General features: G+C 33.9%; 1 protein-coding gene and 1 long non-coding RNA gene across 6 annotated transcripts; one reads left to right on the plus strand and one right to left on the minus strand.

The window, feature by feature from the left end:
• Positions 1 to 4,156: 4,156 nt before the first annotated feature.
• LOC131016105 (transcription factor TGA2.3-like) lies at positions 4,157 to 9,749 on the minus strand. Of its 5 annotated transcripts, none has more exons than XM_057944695.1 (10): positions 9,555 to 9,749; positions 9,414 to 9,475; positions 8,576 to 8,761; positions 8,325 to 8,390; positions 8,185 to 8,244; positions 6,157 to 6,234; positions 6,013 to 6,064; positions 5,400 to 5,671; positions 5,051 to 5,296; positions 4,157 to 4,583 (listed from the first exon to the last, which is right to left on the minus strand). In XM_057944695.1, exons 3-10 carry the CDS (start codon positions 8,633 to 8,635, stop codon positions 4,437 to 4,439), a joined length of 981 nt encoding a protein of 326 aa, XP_057800678.1. In that variant the 5' UTR covers positions 8,636 to 8,761; positions 9,414 to 9,475; positions 9,555 to 9,749; the 3' UTR covers positions 4,157 to 4,436. The 5 variants fall into 5 exon arrangements, with proteins under 5 accessions (XP_057800678.1, XP_057800675.1, XP_057800673.1 ...); XM_057944692.1 differs by having other exon boundaries at positions 8,576 to 8,673; positions 9,555 to 9,686; XM_057944690.1 differs by having other exon boundaries at positions 8,576 to 8,766; positions 9,555 to 9,684.
• A 5,587-nt stretch (positions 9,750 to 15,336) lies between these two features.
• LOC131016147 (uncharacterized) lies at positions 15,337 to 16,301 on the plus strand. The gene is made up of 2 exons (XR_009098870.1): positions 15,337 to 15,471; positions 16,112 to 16,301. It is a non-coding gene; the product is annotated as an uncharacterized LOC131016147 (long non-coding RNA).
• The last annotated feature ends 112 nt before the right edge of the window (positions 16,302 to 16,413 follow it).

Genomic DNA, 16,413 nt, shown 5'->3' on the forward strand with positions numbered 1-16,413 from the left:
TCTCAACTTCGCAATAGAGAAACTCACAGCTCTCTATTACATGACTTGATCGAGCATATATGGCAAAAATTTGGCGATTATAATTAAATGCTTAGTATGTATTATTATTTTTTTTCTATTTCGAGTTTGGATTGTTATAATTTATATTTTAGTTTGTCGTAGTTTAAATTTTTATTAGTATTATTTTTTCCATTTTATTTTTTTGTAATATTTAATTTTACTAAAACTATTACGATTAAAAATAATAATAAAATAATTATGTATTATGTTGTGGTTGGGTGGTCATTGATAAATCAACAAAAATAGAGGCGGTTGGATTGTGATGAATATTAGTGATGCGGAAGAGAGATAAATTAACTAAATATTAAAGATGGTTGGATGGTTAGGTGATTACTGATAAACATGGTCTAAGAGAAGATGACACAGATTTTAATACTTTTATGACAATGTGAATTATTTACATGTTTGAGCGTATGTGGATATTTGCATGGTTTCTCACTGAGTATATTTTCAATATGCTCACCCCTTTTCCTTTTGGTATTGCAGTTTTGTAGTCGAGGTGGCCATGAAAGTTGAGAATGAGTAGAGATAAAGATTTTACATAGAAATTTAAGTTGAACTTGTTACGTTTTGAATTATCATTTTTATTTCATGTTATTATATTAGTTTTTGCCTTTTTGGGTAAGGTGATTTTGAATTAGTTTAAACTTTGATAGTTAAGAAATTTTATTTTATCTATTAGTTCTTCAAAATTTTAAATTACAAAGTTTATGAAAATTGGGGTGGGGTGTTACAAAGTTAGTTGTGCATTTGATAAGTGGAGAATAAGTCCCACAAAAAGTGAAATTGTAAAAGTAATAATTAGTGAAAGTGAAGAATGAGTCCCATAAAAAGTGAAATTGTAGTAGTAATAGTTAGTGAAAGTGGAGAATGAGTACCATAAAAATTGAAATTGTAAGAGTAATAATTAATAAAGTTGTTTCCAAAAATAGGTTACGAAGACGTTTTAGGGACAAACCAAAATAAAAAGAGAGGAAGATGTTTGAGGGACGCAAGGAGTATTGTTTAGTTGATATTGTCGTAATATAACATTGTAGTACATTTTCAATCTCGTGGCACTAAATGTTGAAATTATTAAGATATTATTTAGATAGCGGATATTACTATACGAGATTGAAACATGAATGAGTAGAAAAATCACTTTTCTAATTGAATTTGAAATGAATATGAGTATATAAATTATAAATGGGTACATATATAAAAATTTGTAACAACTTATATTTATAAAATTAAACGGGTTTGAATAATTAATCTGCTTTGGGACGAGTGTGAGTATATATACTTTAGACATATACGAATATTTATTGGCATGTTCTCGTGGAACTCTCTTTAATTTTAAGTGTTTTTTTATTTAAATTATTTGGGTATGTTGGATACTATTAATATACTTACGCGACTTTTTTTATTTTTTTAAATTTTTTAATCTCTTATATTTGTATTATGTTTTTATTTTCTAATATTCGAATTTCTATTTATAAATTTAAATATTTATGAATAGCTAACACGTATTACTATATATTTTTATGATGAAAATAAGTAATGAAATAGTTATTTATATATTAAATTCAAATATATCCTTTAATATAAAAAATATTTCATTTATTATTATTATTATTATTATTATTATTATTATTATTATTATTATTATTATTATTATCGGTTGAAATTCGACGGATTAATGCACAATAATCAAAAGTCATGCGAATACAATTGAAGCCTAATTCTTGACTTTAATAATTACATTCACAAGGAGAATGACCCTTTTGCCATCAAAAGAAAAGGAAAATTACCAAAATCAAAATGGGTACAGTCTTCCTGCATGCATTTGACTTGGAGATATTTTGCTTATATATATATATATATATAGAGTAAAATTTTGGAATAGCCAAAATGGATCATAAAACACAAATTATGGCCACTCATTGAAAAAACATAAATTTTGGTAATTTTTATAGCTTTGGGACGATTTTGCCCTTAATTGGGCGGACTGGGTAGGGTCAGGAGCGCGGGTCGCGTGCCGGGTAGGATCAGGCACGCGGGTCGGGTTAGGCACTTATGGCACTATTAGTGCCATAAGTGCCAACAAAATTTTTTTTTACTCCCCCTGCCCTGTCTACCCCCAGGCCCCCGACCCCACCCACCCCCAAGCCAAAAACAAAAAAAAAATTTTACTCCCCCTAGATAAAAATAAATCAAAATTTATTTTTGTTATTTTATTTTATGGCACTAATAGTGCCATAAGTGCCAACGAAAATCCAAAATAAAATAAAGTAAAATGGTCTTTTTAGCACTTATGGCACTATTAGTGCCATAAGTGCCAAACATGTAGAACAAATATAGAAACAACAGCATCATCTAAACCCTAAATGGAACATTTAAACCCTAAATGGATAATCTAAACCCTAAATGGAATATCTAAACCCTAGGGGAAGTGTTTAAAAAGTTCCTTTTGGCTTGGGGGTGGGTGGGGTCGGGGGTCTGGGGGGTAGACGGGGCAGGGGAGTAAAAAAAAAAATTCGTTGGCACTTATGGCACTAATAGTGCCATAAGTGCCTAACCCGATCCGCGTGCCTGATCCTACCCGGCACGCGACCCGCGCTCCTGACTCTACCCAGTCCGCCCAATTAGGGGTATATTAGGCATATTGCCTAATTAATGGCCATAATTTGTGTTTTTTCAATTAGTGGCCAAATATTGTGTTTGCATGTTCAATGTGGCCATTTGACACCATTGTTTCTATATATATATATAGGGAGTGGTTCAATTGAGAAGCTCAAATGTGTTGAGAAGTTGAGAAGCAATGTAATAGATGAACATGTTAGTACATTTTGATGAACATGGTAATTAGACCCTAGATCAATAAATTCTTTGAACATACCAAATATAACTGACGAACATACAAATCTATTTAATTTGTTAAAAAATACGTCACCGACAAGGATCGAACCCCAGATCAAACTCGTGTTCATAAAAACTAATTGGCATGTTCATCTATTAGATTGCTTCTCAACTTCTCAACACATTTGAGCTTCTCAATATAACCTAACCCTATATATATATATATATATATATATATATATATATATTATTGGCTCATTTCATTTTCAACGCAATCTCATATAAAAATGGACTGTTTGAAAATGAATTTCATTTCACATTTGCCATGAGTTATCCAGCAAGGTTTATATAATTAGGACCACTGCACATAACTTTGATCGTCGCCGCTACGCTTTTAGATTTTTAATGCCTGTAGGACAGCAAAATTAGTTCAAGAGCTAGAATTCCACCTCCTCACGTAATATTATTATACGTTCACATTAGTTTGTTTGTTAGATACTACTATTTAATATATTTGGTTTTAATGTATTTTATCATATAAAATATATGTATCTTGTATGTTTAGATGTATTAGTATACAATAGTAATGCATATTTCATTTATTATTTGATTGGATACATTAAATTTTATTATTAATTACAATTTCTAAAATACTAACATTTTTTCTGATATATAAGTAAATAAAAAAAATTAAAGACCGCACGGCATAGGACTTGAAACCAGGACCTCAGGTCTTGGACATTAACCTCTTACTATTAGATCAACATAGGTACACAAAAAGTCTGTCAGACAATTGCAAGACCACCCCAGCCCGACGAAGCAAGCCAAGAACGATCCTCTACTAACATTTTGTAGTCTAGTCAAATAGGAGAAATTAATTAATATACACCATGCTTAGTCCTAAATAGTTGGATGATAGATATGAGGCCCTTATTACACCTATTTGAAGCGACTATTCCACATGCGTCTATTACACCTTTATCATTTATAGCGAAAAAGTCTTGAAAGGTGTGTGGCTTTCGTGGTGGATCGCATATGGTGTTTTGGGCCCAGGAGCTGACTCATTTGAGGCCCACTAAATCTGAATTTTTTGGGACCAATCCTATTCCTGTGGCCCAACTCCCAACAGCCACATATATTCAAAACTAGATAGTAAATGCTACAGTATAATTCATCAAGTGTTGCATTTACAAAACAAGACCCTTTTTCTTTTTTCCTTTTTGTCTTTGGAGGCCGAATTCTGATTTCCCAACAAGGCTACAATCAACCAATTCTTGAATTTATATTAAGCTAAACTGTTGAAAAACAATCACTTACAACTAAAAATGCTACAAATTATACAAGGGGGGGAGCAATTATACAGGCAGTCAAGGGCATGCACTTCCACTATTACAATTGCAGGAGCCAAATGTTACATTTGAAATAAATCACCATCAACTCCCACTGATGCTGCTTCCAAGCTTTAAAACAACAAACTCAGTCATCAATAGGGCAAGAACCACAAGATCCACATCTCCCATCTAAATTACTAGTCAACATTATTCCCGCGGACGGGCGAGCCACAGAGAGCTCAGGGCCCGCAGACGGGAGAAGTAGTCGCTGATAGCTAAGAGAGCGCGAGCTGACTGGCGAGTTGTTAATATCCGGTGCATTTGTTGGAGGGTTTGCTGCCGCAAGTTATCCGCCTGAGACCAACATTTCCGTTCATCACATTACATGTAAACTCAGTGTAGCTCACTCGTCTATGGGAGAACAAAGTCTCTTGTGAGAAGGATTGAACAATGTCGACATAGACCATCGTGCAAAATCTCCTATTGCATCTACCAAATTTTACTAATGGAAATTCAAATAATTGGTACGAATTTGCATGTATAGAAAATAATTAAGAATTTCCACTATCAAAATTTGGCGGATTTCTTAATTTCCTTGATACATATGGCTATTATCAATAGAAGTAATGTAATAGGAGATGTTGCACAACAATGGATCCGGCTTGTATACCTATGGATACAATTGTTCCGGTAAAATCTCGGAACCATATAATAGGCGAGGCATGAAGCAATTTTACTCCTATTTCACCCCAAATTATCTAAGACATCAAAATCCATAACCTTTTCTAGAATAAGAATATCAAGAACCAAGAAGAACATACCTGACGAATGAAGCCTTCGAGAGTTCCTAACTTCCCCATAGCCATCGCCATTTGCCCCATGTAATTGGCAACATTTCCAGATGAACCCGTTGGACCGAGGGAACCAGCTAATGTCTCAGCCAACGACTGCTGCAATGCTTCCATTCCTTGAGATAGAGCATCTTCGGCTTGTTGAGACGATTGTTGCAAGTTGTTGATGGCCAATAACTGCTGTTCAGTCAATGGCTCTAACTGATTAATTAGTAGCTGCAACCAGGATTATTGAAAAAAATATATATCAAAAACTAAATATAATAGCCAAAAATCAGTAAGGGAATTAAGAAACTTGAAATGATAGATTGTGACATACCTTAAGAAGTTCAGACGAACGGAAACCACCAAGCCAGAGGAAGCATCTTTCAGCAGGTGTCTTCCACATGCCTGACAAGATGTGAAAGACGTCGGCCTTTGCAGCATCACCTTTAATCCTAAAGATGTCATCATAATGTGACACAATGCCGTCAACAATTATGCGGAGTTCACCATCACCCGCATGTGAATTGACAGCGCCTCGAAGCTCGTTAATCCGCTTGTTATGCTCCTCCAGCCACCTCGCATACTCAACATCAAAGGCCAAGGCACCTAGAAGTGGATATTCACGGAAGTCAAAGTCGCTGAAACAAAATTTATAGTAAAAAGTAGTTTTAAGTTCCAAGTTGGCTAAAGACTCCTCAATTTTGGGAAAAAGTGTCTGTGTTGGCATGTGATGCAACAAATGTTCATGGAGAAGCCACACATCAAGCAACAATATATTCAAATATAGAATCTCCAAACAACAAGTGATGGCCCGAAACCAAGAATTGCAGACTCACCCTTATCCACTTCAAAAAATAAAATCAAGAAAGGAACAAATCTACCCGTCTGGAAGAAAAACCTTCTTTTTTAAAGAACAGAAGTAGACAGTCACAATAAGATGTCCATACCATTTCCACCAATAGATTGAGATTGATCTCCTGAACTTGAAATAAATATCCCCTTAAGAAAAGAAAACCTCATTCACTGAACTGAAAAACAATGAAGATAAGAAAGGAATAACATGTTTGTAAAAAAAGAGTGCAGCAAAGAACCTGCTGTCTAGCTCGTTGAAGCTCTTGCTCAAGTTGTGTCAATTTCATTCTGCTGCTTTCTAGCTGCTGAACATAGGCCTATATGGCGAACACAGGAGCAAGTTACAAATACATTTAGATAATGTCAAAGTAGTGAGTGAAATAAATCATATTGGAAAAGCACCTCTAAGAAGAGTAATGTGCAGGTGAGTGTCATCAATCAGTTTCCGAGTAAAGAACAAGGAACATGAGAAATTATCAATCCTAGACTCCATCTAAAGCACTTAAACTAACAAAAATATGGCTATATTTTATTGAGTCTTAATAATAATAATAATAATAATAAAAGAAATGAGTTTCTATTGTAATCATTGAAAAAAAAAAATCCTCTGAGCTGACCTCAAAGCAATCAAATTTCAAGGCTATATTTGCTTATATTGTTATCTATAATCTCAGATTTTTCTCATTCACTAAACTATTAAGCTTCTTTTGACAACTTTAAGATTTCTATTTGCAGGCTTACAGATACTGCAAGACATTCCTATTCAATTCTATCGAGGAACTCCTCTTGATTGACCAAATTCGCAGTTAACCAGATCCTCTCTCCAATTATGATGGGCACATCATTACATAATTCCTGAAGCCCTACAAGTTGAATGCTGAAGAAGGTCATAACTGAATGGAACTGCGGTGGTATTAAGATGCTAGGCTCCTCCAAAATATCTATTATCCAATTGGAAAGAGAATTGCCATGCTAATGTCGATGCATCACTTTTGACACAATGTAGGAACGTAATTTTATCCTGTACAAACTCAGTGTTTTGGCTTTATTTGCTTCAAACTACTGGAAACCACCATGTCCTGATAATGAACCATAAGAAGTGTTTACTTTTCATGATTGAGTATTCTTATGCTTAGTAGGATTTCTCCAATCCTGCCCTTTTGATCCGATATGATTCAAACAAAATCAGCTCAAATAATAGAATTAACAAGGGCCTTGGGATATCCCTAACTTTCAATCCATCTTAGTAAGCAATGGATTAACCTATACTATTTTTATCTATCTAGACTAATCCTCAAAAGTCAACGACCCCTAAGTTCATGAGTACAAGCCAGCTCAAGGTTCAGAAAAATCATCTTCCTTGCATGTCGTCTTACTAGTATGAGATCTAAATGTATTGCTGCCTTCTATGTACGAAGTTTCTTTTGCCAAGCTCCCACCCAAATGGCTTCTGGAGTTTTGTTCGGTGGTGCAGTTCTTTTAGGTGATGTGATTTGATCATTACCATTGAATGAATAAATAATGAACTTTATCAAAGAGCATTCCCCTGTGCTAATCACGAAAAATAATCACTTTAGACAGCACCAGCAACTGGCAATGAGAGATCGGTGGTGGTGGGAACCCAGAGTACAGCTGAATAGGATGGGTGGCAGTTTCGTTGAAAGATGGGAAACATGGCAGTCCTACATAGTAAAAATACAGAAGTTCGTTTGAATGCACACTAGTAAGCTACTGATTTTCTCAGCAGAATTAGAGTGCTGATCCTCATTTATCCTCTGGACCTGACTAAATTATCTAATCTCCCAATCCATTATTCCATCTCAGAATCTATACGTCCACTGCAACTATTCAAAACCCAGTAACCCATAAATGCATTCGGTCCGGAAAACATAAATTTGACAACCACATATCACATGAAAGAATGGGTTCTCTTAGGATCATACCGCAGATGAACCAAGATTTTCTAAACATCTTAAGTCTCATGGTATTTCAGTATATCTTTGCATATTAAGGTAAAATCAACTTTAATTTAGAAGTACTAGATAATATAAAATCCAACTCTAGTTGAATTAACAATATACAGCTCTACAAACAAAGCAAAAAAAAAAACTATTAAAACTATTAGAGTTGCAACTTGATACCATTGAAGAAGAGCAACTAACAAGTGACACTGTATGATTGATTTAAGTAGAAAGACTTGTAGAAACTAGCAAGCATGCATTTGACACGAGAGGATGCAGATAGTTATGTATACAATGAGAACCTACCTTTTTTCTCAAACGGCTTTTCCTTGCAGCTTCACGATTTTGAGCAAGTCTACGGAGAGTCTAAAGAAGGTAGTGGCAATCATACACCTGGATTAGATTTTTTTTTTAAAAACGTGCAAAAAAATTAAGAGTTCAAAAACCTTTTGATCTCTTGACTTATCACTGCCATCGGAAGCACCTATTCCCTGTAATTGATTGCTTTGAAACTGCAAAAGAACGGATCCCATGATCAAATCATGAATTAACCACAATAGTTTTAATTATTGGTTAGAAGAATGTAAGCATAAAAGAAGAATCTATGCAATGATTCATACTATGAGATACAATGTGCAAATCATATATACTTCTGAAAATGGAAAACAGCTGCATAGTGCATTATAAGTACTAGTACCATTTTATCTTCCGTATCAGCATCAGTAGACGTATCTGTCCTAGGACTGGTATCTGCCATATTGGACACTCGAAAATCCCCAAGATCAACGCTTCAAGCTGAAACACATACATGCATTACTGTTGGTAATGAGGGCATTCAGAACCCAATGTCACCGAGATCCTATACAAACTGCACGAGGCTCCTCTGCACTTACATACAAAAAAAGAAAAGAAAAAGAAAAAAATCATCCAGCAACTAAATAAGCAACTTCTTTTCAAATTTGACTGGTCAGCATAAAATTAGCAACATCCCTGCAAGTGATAAACAGAAATGCATTTTCCCAGCCATTAAACCAAGAAAATGGTACTGTCGTAGTATAGTTTTCCAATTGAAAAAAAATAAATATTCGTCACTGCAGAAAAACAATAAATTTAGATATTCCGTCTTTTCAGGGAAACTACAGTATCTTAAAATTGATCCAGAATCACGGAAAAAAAGCTGCAAGAGTGCTAGTAATCTTAACTAGCATTTAAATCTTAATACTATTCCACAACTCCAATGGATACTTCCAAGATAACATAAAGCTTTTGAAAGAATTTACCCGGTATATACATACATGTACATATTCAAACAAGCAGATATGCTTAATACTCGGATCTCATTCGCATTAGCAAAATTCTATGACACAATAATCTTCTTCAGAACACCAATTTCAAGCTTAATCCACAACCACTACTTTTCTCAACTAGCAAATCATTTGCCTCAATCCCACCAAAACCCAGAAGCGCGCATTAATCGAACCCCAGCATGGGAGAATTTTTTTATTTAAAAAAAACGATAAAGATTCAAACTTTACCTGGCTATCTCATATGGGTCGCAGAAATTGGAAGTCCTATTGACAAATATTAGTTCTCCAACCTGGGTAGAAAGAAAGTAGTGAAAGAAAAGAATGAGATCAAAGGGAATGAAGTGTTGTGGAGAGAGAAATTACTACTACCCAGTTTTGACTTTGAGTCTCTTTTTCCTTTCTTGATTTATTTCTCTCGTTTTTAGGGGGTTGGAAGTTTCGATGAGGCTTCTCATGGGTTTTTACATTAAAAGGGGAAAGAGGGAAAGTAGCTGTGAGAGAGAGAGAGAGCCTGGTGTCAGTGTGTAATGAGCTTGAGAGAAAATTGAGTGAAATTGTACAATCTTTTTTTCATATGGTACTCATATTAAGGGTTAAATGATCTATGGAACTTTTTAAATTTATTTCGATTGTTCCTTAATTATATCATGAAAATCCCCAATCGTTTTCATAGTTGTGTTATGTTAAAAAATAAAATTGAATGTATTTGTGTTATTGAAATTTGAAACACACATAAATTGAAATACGATATGCTAATGGATAAAAATGTAAATGTAACGGTATATTGACATAATTATTAGCAAACACGTTATTTTTTAAGAAATGTTGCATGCCAGTGTTTTTTAGTACGTGGGAATAATTAATATTCGTATTATTTTTTAAGAAAAAGTATTCCAATATTTTTCTGTAGTGATAAAATAAGTTCCAAGGCGACGCTTTAAAATATGCAATGTTATGTTACACGACATAATTTATAATGTAATAAGTCCAAAATTTAGAGTTTTTTGAGTTAGAGCTTTGTTTGTTCCGATAAATTTAATTTTGTATGCAACCATCGAGAAAGAATAATAAGTATATTACTCCATATTCTCTACCATAAAATAGTCTAAGCAAATATGATTTCAAATTTCTTAAAGCCATCAATCTAAAATGTATAGGACGTAAATCTAGAAAAAAACAAAACAGAATATCGCATTTAAATGGAAAGCCTCTTTGTACCATTTTCGGACAAGAGTAGTTCCCAAAAGAAACCTAAGTTGACAAAAGTTCATTCAAAATCGGTGAGGATTAAGCGTACTTAATCCAACAAAGAAACTCTAATTTTTTTCATATAAGGTAAAGAAAATAGAGAGAGAGAGAGAGTCCCTCAGTGTACTACAATCATAAAATGATATCAAATAATTTAGGGTAAATATCGTATTAAACCTCAAACTATATCCAATTTATTAAAAATATCTCGAATTATAACAAATATTTTTAAAAATTCTAAATTATTAGGTTTGTATCAAAAATATCCTTAGTCCATTTTCTGATCCCCGAAATCATGACATGGCTTGCCGGATGCCACCGCAGTTTTTTTTTTTTTTTTTTTTTTTTGTAAATGACGGGGCAAAAAATCACGTTATTTTTTTTAAGTTGACGTTGCACAAAATGATGTCGTTTTTTAAATGATACGGCACAAAACGATGTTGCTTTGTGTCATATCATTTAAAACAATAAAATATATATTATACAATGGCATCCGGCGAGCCACATCTTGATTCCGGAAACCGAAAAATAGACACGGGATATTTTTGATACAAACCTAATAATTTGATGTTTTTAAAAACATTTCTTATAGTTCAAGATATTTTTGATAAAGTGAATATAATTTAAGGTTTAATATGATATTTAGCCTCTAATGAAATATTTATTTATTTTAAAATAGATATTATAAATCCTTTCAAGACTTAAATCAAAATTTATGATAAATTCATCATTTTGTTGAATAAATTAATTATCATGAGTTCTAATCTCATAAAGGGCAAATATTCTATTTTTTTTTTAATTCATCACTTTTTATTATAAATTCATCATATTACTCATAAAATTAATCATAATTTCATAAATCGTAATTTCTATTTTAAAATAGGATTACAACCTAACAACATCCCTATCTATATATTTCTATATATTATCTAATTATATGGTAAGTTCGCATCGATTCTTAAATTACATAATAAATATAGGAGTTTAAACGAACTCGTATACCAAGAACAAACATGTACGTGAGATTGGTGAATTCGTATAGACGAAACCGCACATGATCAATTTTTTTTTCATCCACAAAACTAAAAAGAATAAAATGAAGCAGTGGGAAACCTTATGTGTTGTCTATATATAGAAATAATATGAATGATTCAGTATGTAAGAAAAAATTGACCTTTTCCGGATTTGCAACCAAGTTATTAGCCTACAAAGTTGACTATGATATGGTTTATTACAAAAATGTACGTAAAATCCAACTAATAAAGAAGAAGGAAAAAAAAAAAATCCAAGACCTCTGAGGTCTCGAGTTTGAATTTACAATCGTGCGATTTTTATATATTTTTTTTATTTACTTGTATAATTTATTAAAAAAACAAAGTATATAAAATGTGCGCCACATAATGTAAGTAGGGATGTCAAAAAAGTCCGAAACCGACTGATCAATCTGAATAAATCAATAAAAAATGAGGGTTAAGGCTGAAAATTTTTAGCCCGAAAAAAAATTAGTCCGAATGACCCTAACCGAAAATAGCCCGAGCTCTATAGGGTTGGCCCGAAAATCAAGTGGGTTGGCCCGATTAACCGAACACTTTCTTAATAATTAATTTTTAAACTTTAATACTTTACTTTTTAATTCGATAATAACATTTTGATGCTTGTAGAATATGTTTTGAATTTTTCCTATAGTTAATAACAAAGATCTATGATATAAAAGTCAAAGAAAGATAGTCATTTATGTTAAATCTATATACAATATTTATCAGAAACGAAGTTAAAATTAGATACTATGTAAATTTACGTTAAAATAACACTAGTTTTTGTATCTAAATCAAGACGAAATGTCTTGATTTGAAAAACACGACATATCTTTATTACAAGAGTATGATTATCTATAAAAAAATTAAACATATAAAAAATCGTAAACTTCCGGGCCCGAACGGGCTAGCCCGAAACCGAGTGGGTTAGGGTTAGGGTAAAAAAAAATTAACCCGAAAAATAAAAAAACCGACTAACCCGAAACCAAATGGGTTGGCCCGAAACCGAGTGAGCTGGCCCGATTGAAATCCCTAAATGTAAGTATCAAAACTAAGATTAATTCTTGAAATAAAAAATAGTTTACTCAAACTGGATGAATAGGACCTGTGAATTTTTACTAAGAACATTCGCATTTGATGAGTAAGGAGCTTACCACTTATGAGTAAGCAGGCTGCATTGGGGAGACTTATCCACTTACACATATAATTCATTAGTTTTGATCTTTGCATTTTTCATTTAATTTTAATTACACCAACTTAAATAACACAAATTACTTGAAATTAACATTGCATTAATTAAAAAAATCTAAAAATTACATTTAAAAAAAAACTAAAGACATAATTAAAAATTACATAAAGTTAAAACTAGCTAATTGTCACCCCTTTGTCGTTCTAGAATCTTCGCCACCCTTTCAGTATGGATTTTTTTTTTGCTTCGGCGTCATGTTGGCGGCATTCAAGAATAAGATCTGATAGTCGTGGATCTCCCTCTTAAGGGCATTCTTCATGGCGTACTCACCGATCATTCTATTCAGCTTGGCGTTGGTGTTCACCATGTACTCTTTTCATTCGGGTGGAGCCTAGCTCCAAGCCTTGCGACGCAGCCTTTCGCCTTTTCCTTCCCCTTCGCCGCCGCCTTCGCCGCTTTGTTTCCAATTTGACAGGAAAACAAGATTTCCTCGTCCGAAGTCGAGGTGGTGAAGCCGCCGCTCTCACTCGTCTTTGTCCTCTTGGAGGAATGCATGTCTCCATCGAGATACAAGCTCTTCAACTTCCGGTTCGTCCAGAGTATTTTTCACGTGTTCCACCATTTGAAGGCACCGTCTTTGCTCCATAAGGCGTAGAGAGTTTAGGCCTCCTCCCGAATCATGTCGTCGGAATGCCCAGAAGGCCACTTTGCGTTGGTCTCGACCTAAATCGCCTCCCAAAGCTTGACCTCCGAACTCACACAGGCCCAGTGAGATTTTATTTGGTGGTGATTGAGGTTGACACCAATGACGGCGTTCACTCAGTCGAGGACGCGTTGCTAATAGGCCTCGCCTTTTTTATCAACACCATGGATGGCGTCGTTCGTCTCCTCCATCCAAATTCGAGCGATGAGGTCCGTCTCCTCAAGGGTGTAAGTATGACGAAGCTTGCCTTCCATCGACGGAGCATTTTCCTTGAAGGCCATCACCTTCTGTCGCCCGCCACGCTTCAGTGTCGCCGCCTCACTATGGGCCGTCGACGCGCCGTCCTCTTCGACCGTTGGGGGCTCCTCTCCTAAGTTGAATCCCAATAAATTGGGATTGTAGTCTCCGGTAAGATCAAGGGTACAATTTGGGGAGTAGTAGTTGGGATTATTCAAATTCATTTTGGTGGAGAAAATTGAAAGAGTTTGAGAAATAGAGGATGAAGAGAATTGAGTTGTGGGTAGGGCTGTAATTGTCAAGCTACTCGTGAGCTATTCGACGTTCGATTCGATAAAAGCTCGATCGGTAATTTAATGAGCAGCTCGTTTAGCTAAATGAGTTAAGCTTGAGCATGACGATACTCGGCTCGTTAGCTCGTGAACAAGCTCGTTAAGTAATTTATCTTAAAAACATAAGATTATTAACTAAATGTCTTATATTTTACACTCTAATTAGTAATATTTGAATTAAGTATCTAATTAACATAATTTATTTACAAGAAAATAGTAAATATATTACGTGAATAAAACAACTTATATATTTGAAAAATAACTTATGTATTAGAAAAATAACTAAAATTTTAAATAAAAATTTAAATTTATAAAGCTCTATTAGGCTCGGCACTGTATTTGACTCGATTAAAGCTCGATCAATAATTAAACGAGCAGCTCGATTAGCTAAACGAGTCAAGTTTGAGCAAGATACTATTCGACTCGACTCAGTTCGATTACACCCCTAGTTGTGGGTATGTGATTTTGGAGAAGTAGGATTTAGATAGAAGAAATTTATTTATTTTTTTTAAAGAAAAAAAAAATCAAGAGATAACGATTGGAAATTTAGAAAAAAATTAACGGTCAATTAGCAAAGGAAGGAAAAGAAAAATTAAAAGAAAATTTGAAACGGTCAAATAAAGGATTCAAAAATTAGATTTTTATTTTTTCGAGTAAGTCTTGAGCAAGGAAGCCTCGAGTAAGAACAAGCCCACGTCGGCTTAGTCATCGAGGGGCTTACTTGAGTAAGCCCCGTCGAGTACATGAATGTGGGTGCTCTAACGTCTTAATTAAGGTTTTCTTGAATTGATGAAACGAGTAGTAGATAGCTTATAGATGGTGAATTTTTAAATTTTCTGAAGATCTATAACATGAAGCATGACAAGTGTAACACCCCGATAATTTAGATTTATTTTATAAGTTTAATTAATAGTATTTTCTTGTATAGCTTATTTTTTTAAATAATTACATGATACATATAGATATGCACCATTAATTTTATCTAGACTATTATTATTATTATTATTATTATTATTATTATTATTATTATTATTATTATTATTATTATTATTATTATTATTAATGATTCCTATTAGAATTAGAACTCCTTTTATCATCTTTATTCTTTATCTTAGTAGGAGATATACATAGAAAATAATTTTTTTATATTTATCAAAAGCTCTTTAGAAACTAGTATAAATATGAGATCTATTTTCAAACCCTAAGGGAGACGGACACACTAATTAATTAGGGTTTTAGAGAGCAGAGAGGGCCAGAAATGTGTAGAGTCAGATTTTCGCAGGAAATCAAGTTCTGGCAGTTTCGGGAGAACGGCCATAACTTCCTCCACAGAACTCCGATTCAAGCGAAACAGGCGGCCACGAAAAGCTCTCTCGAAGAGGAAGAAGTCATATTTCGCAAAATACGATTTGAGGACGTTTGAGGCTTCAAACGAAGGCTTGAAGCTGACTGGTCTGTTCAGCTGCGATTTTGACGAATTCTTCTGGTGCGGCGCTATTAAGACCTTCATTCCGGATTTGATTTATTTAGCTTCGACTTTAAGGTGAGAGATTTTACGCTTATTCATATAGTTATATATGTTTTTATTATCGCGTTTGATTACTTGTTTACGTGCATCTTATGATTATGTTGTTATGTGCGATCATGGGACCTAAGCCATGATCTATGTTGTTATGTGCGATCATGGGACCTAAGCCATGATCTATGTTGTTATGTGTGATCATGGGACCTAAGCCATGATCTATGTTGTTATGTGTGATCATGGGACCTAAGCCATTGATCTATGTTATGTGTGATCATGGGACCTAAGCCATTGATCGATCATGGGACCTAAGCCATTGATTTATGTATGTGTTTGGTCATGGGACTTAAGCCATCGACTCAAACTATGATTATGTTTGTCAATGGGCTCTAGTCTCTTGGCGTATGTTTGCAAGTATGATAATGTGATTTAATTATATATGTGCGATCATGGGACCTAAGCCATGATCTATGTATGTGTTTGGTCATGGGACTTAAGCCATCGACTCAAACTATGATTATGTTTGTCAAGGGGCTCTAGTCTCTTGGCGTATGTTTGCAAGTATGATAATGTGATTTAATTATATATGTGACATATATGAATATTTTGTTATGTTCCTCACTGAGTATATTTTCAATATGCTCACCCCTTATCTTTTCAGTTTTGCAGTTTTAGAGTCGAGGTGGCCATGGAAGTCGAGAATGACTAGAGATTTAGTATTTCCATAGAAATTTAAGTTGAAACATGTTACTTTTTAGTTTATCATTTTATTTCATGTTACTACTTTAGTTTTGACAAGTTGATTTTAAATTGGTTTAAACTTTTATAATTCAAGAAATTTTATTTTTATATATTAGTTTTCAAAGATTTTATATTGAAAAGTTTATGAAAATTGGGGTGTTACAACAAGCCGCAGAAATGATAAAACAAATCAAGCAAGCAAGAATCACTACACTTAATATA

Source organism: Salvia miltiorrhiza, chromosome 3 (assembly GCF_028751815.1).
Source record: "Salvia miltiorrhiza cultivar Shanhuang (shh) chromosome 3, IMPLAD_Smil_shh, whole genome shotgun sequence".
Taxonomy (NCBI): Eukaryota; Viridiplantae; Streptophyta; class Magnoliopsida; order Lamiales; family Lamiaceae; genus Salvia; species Salvia miltiorrhiza.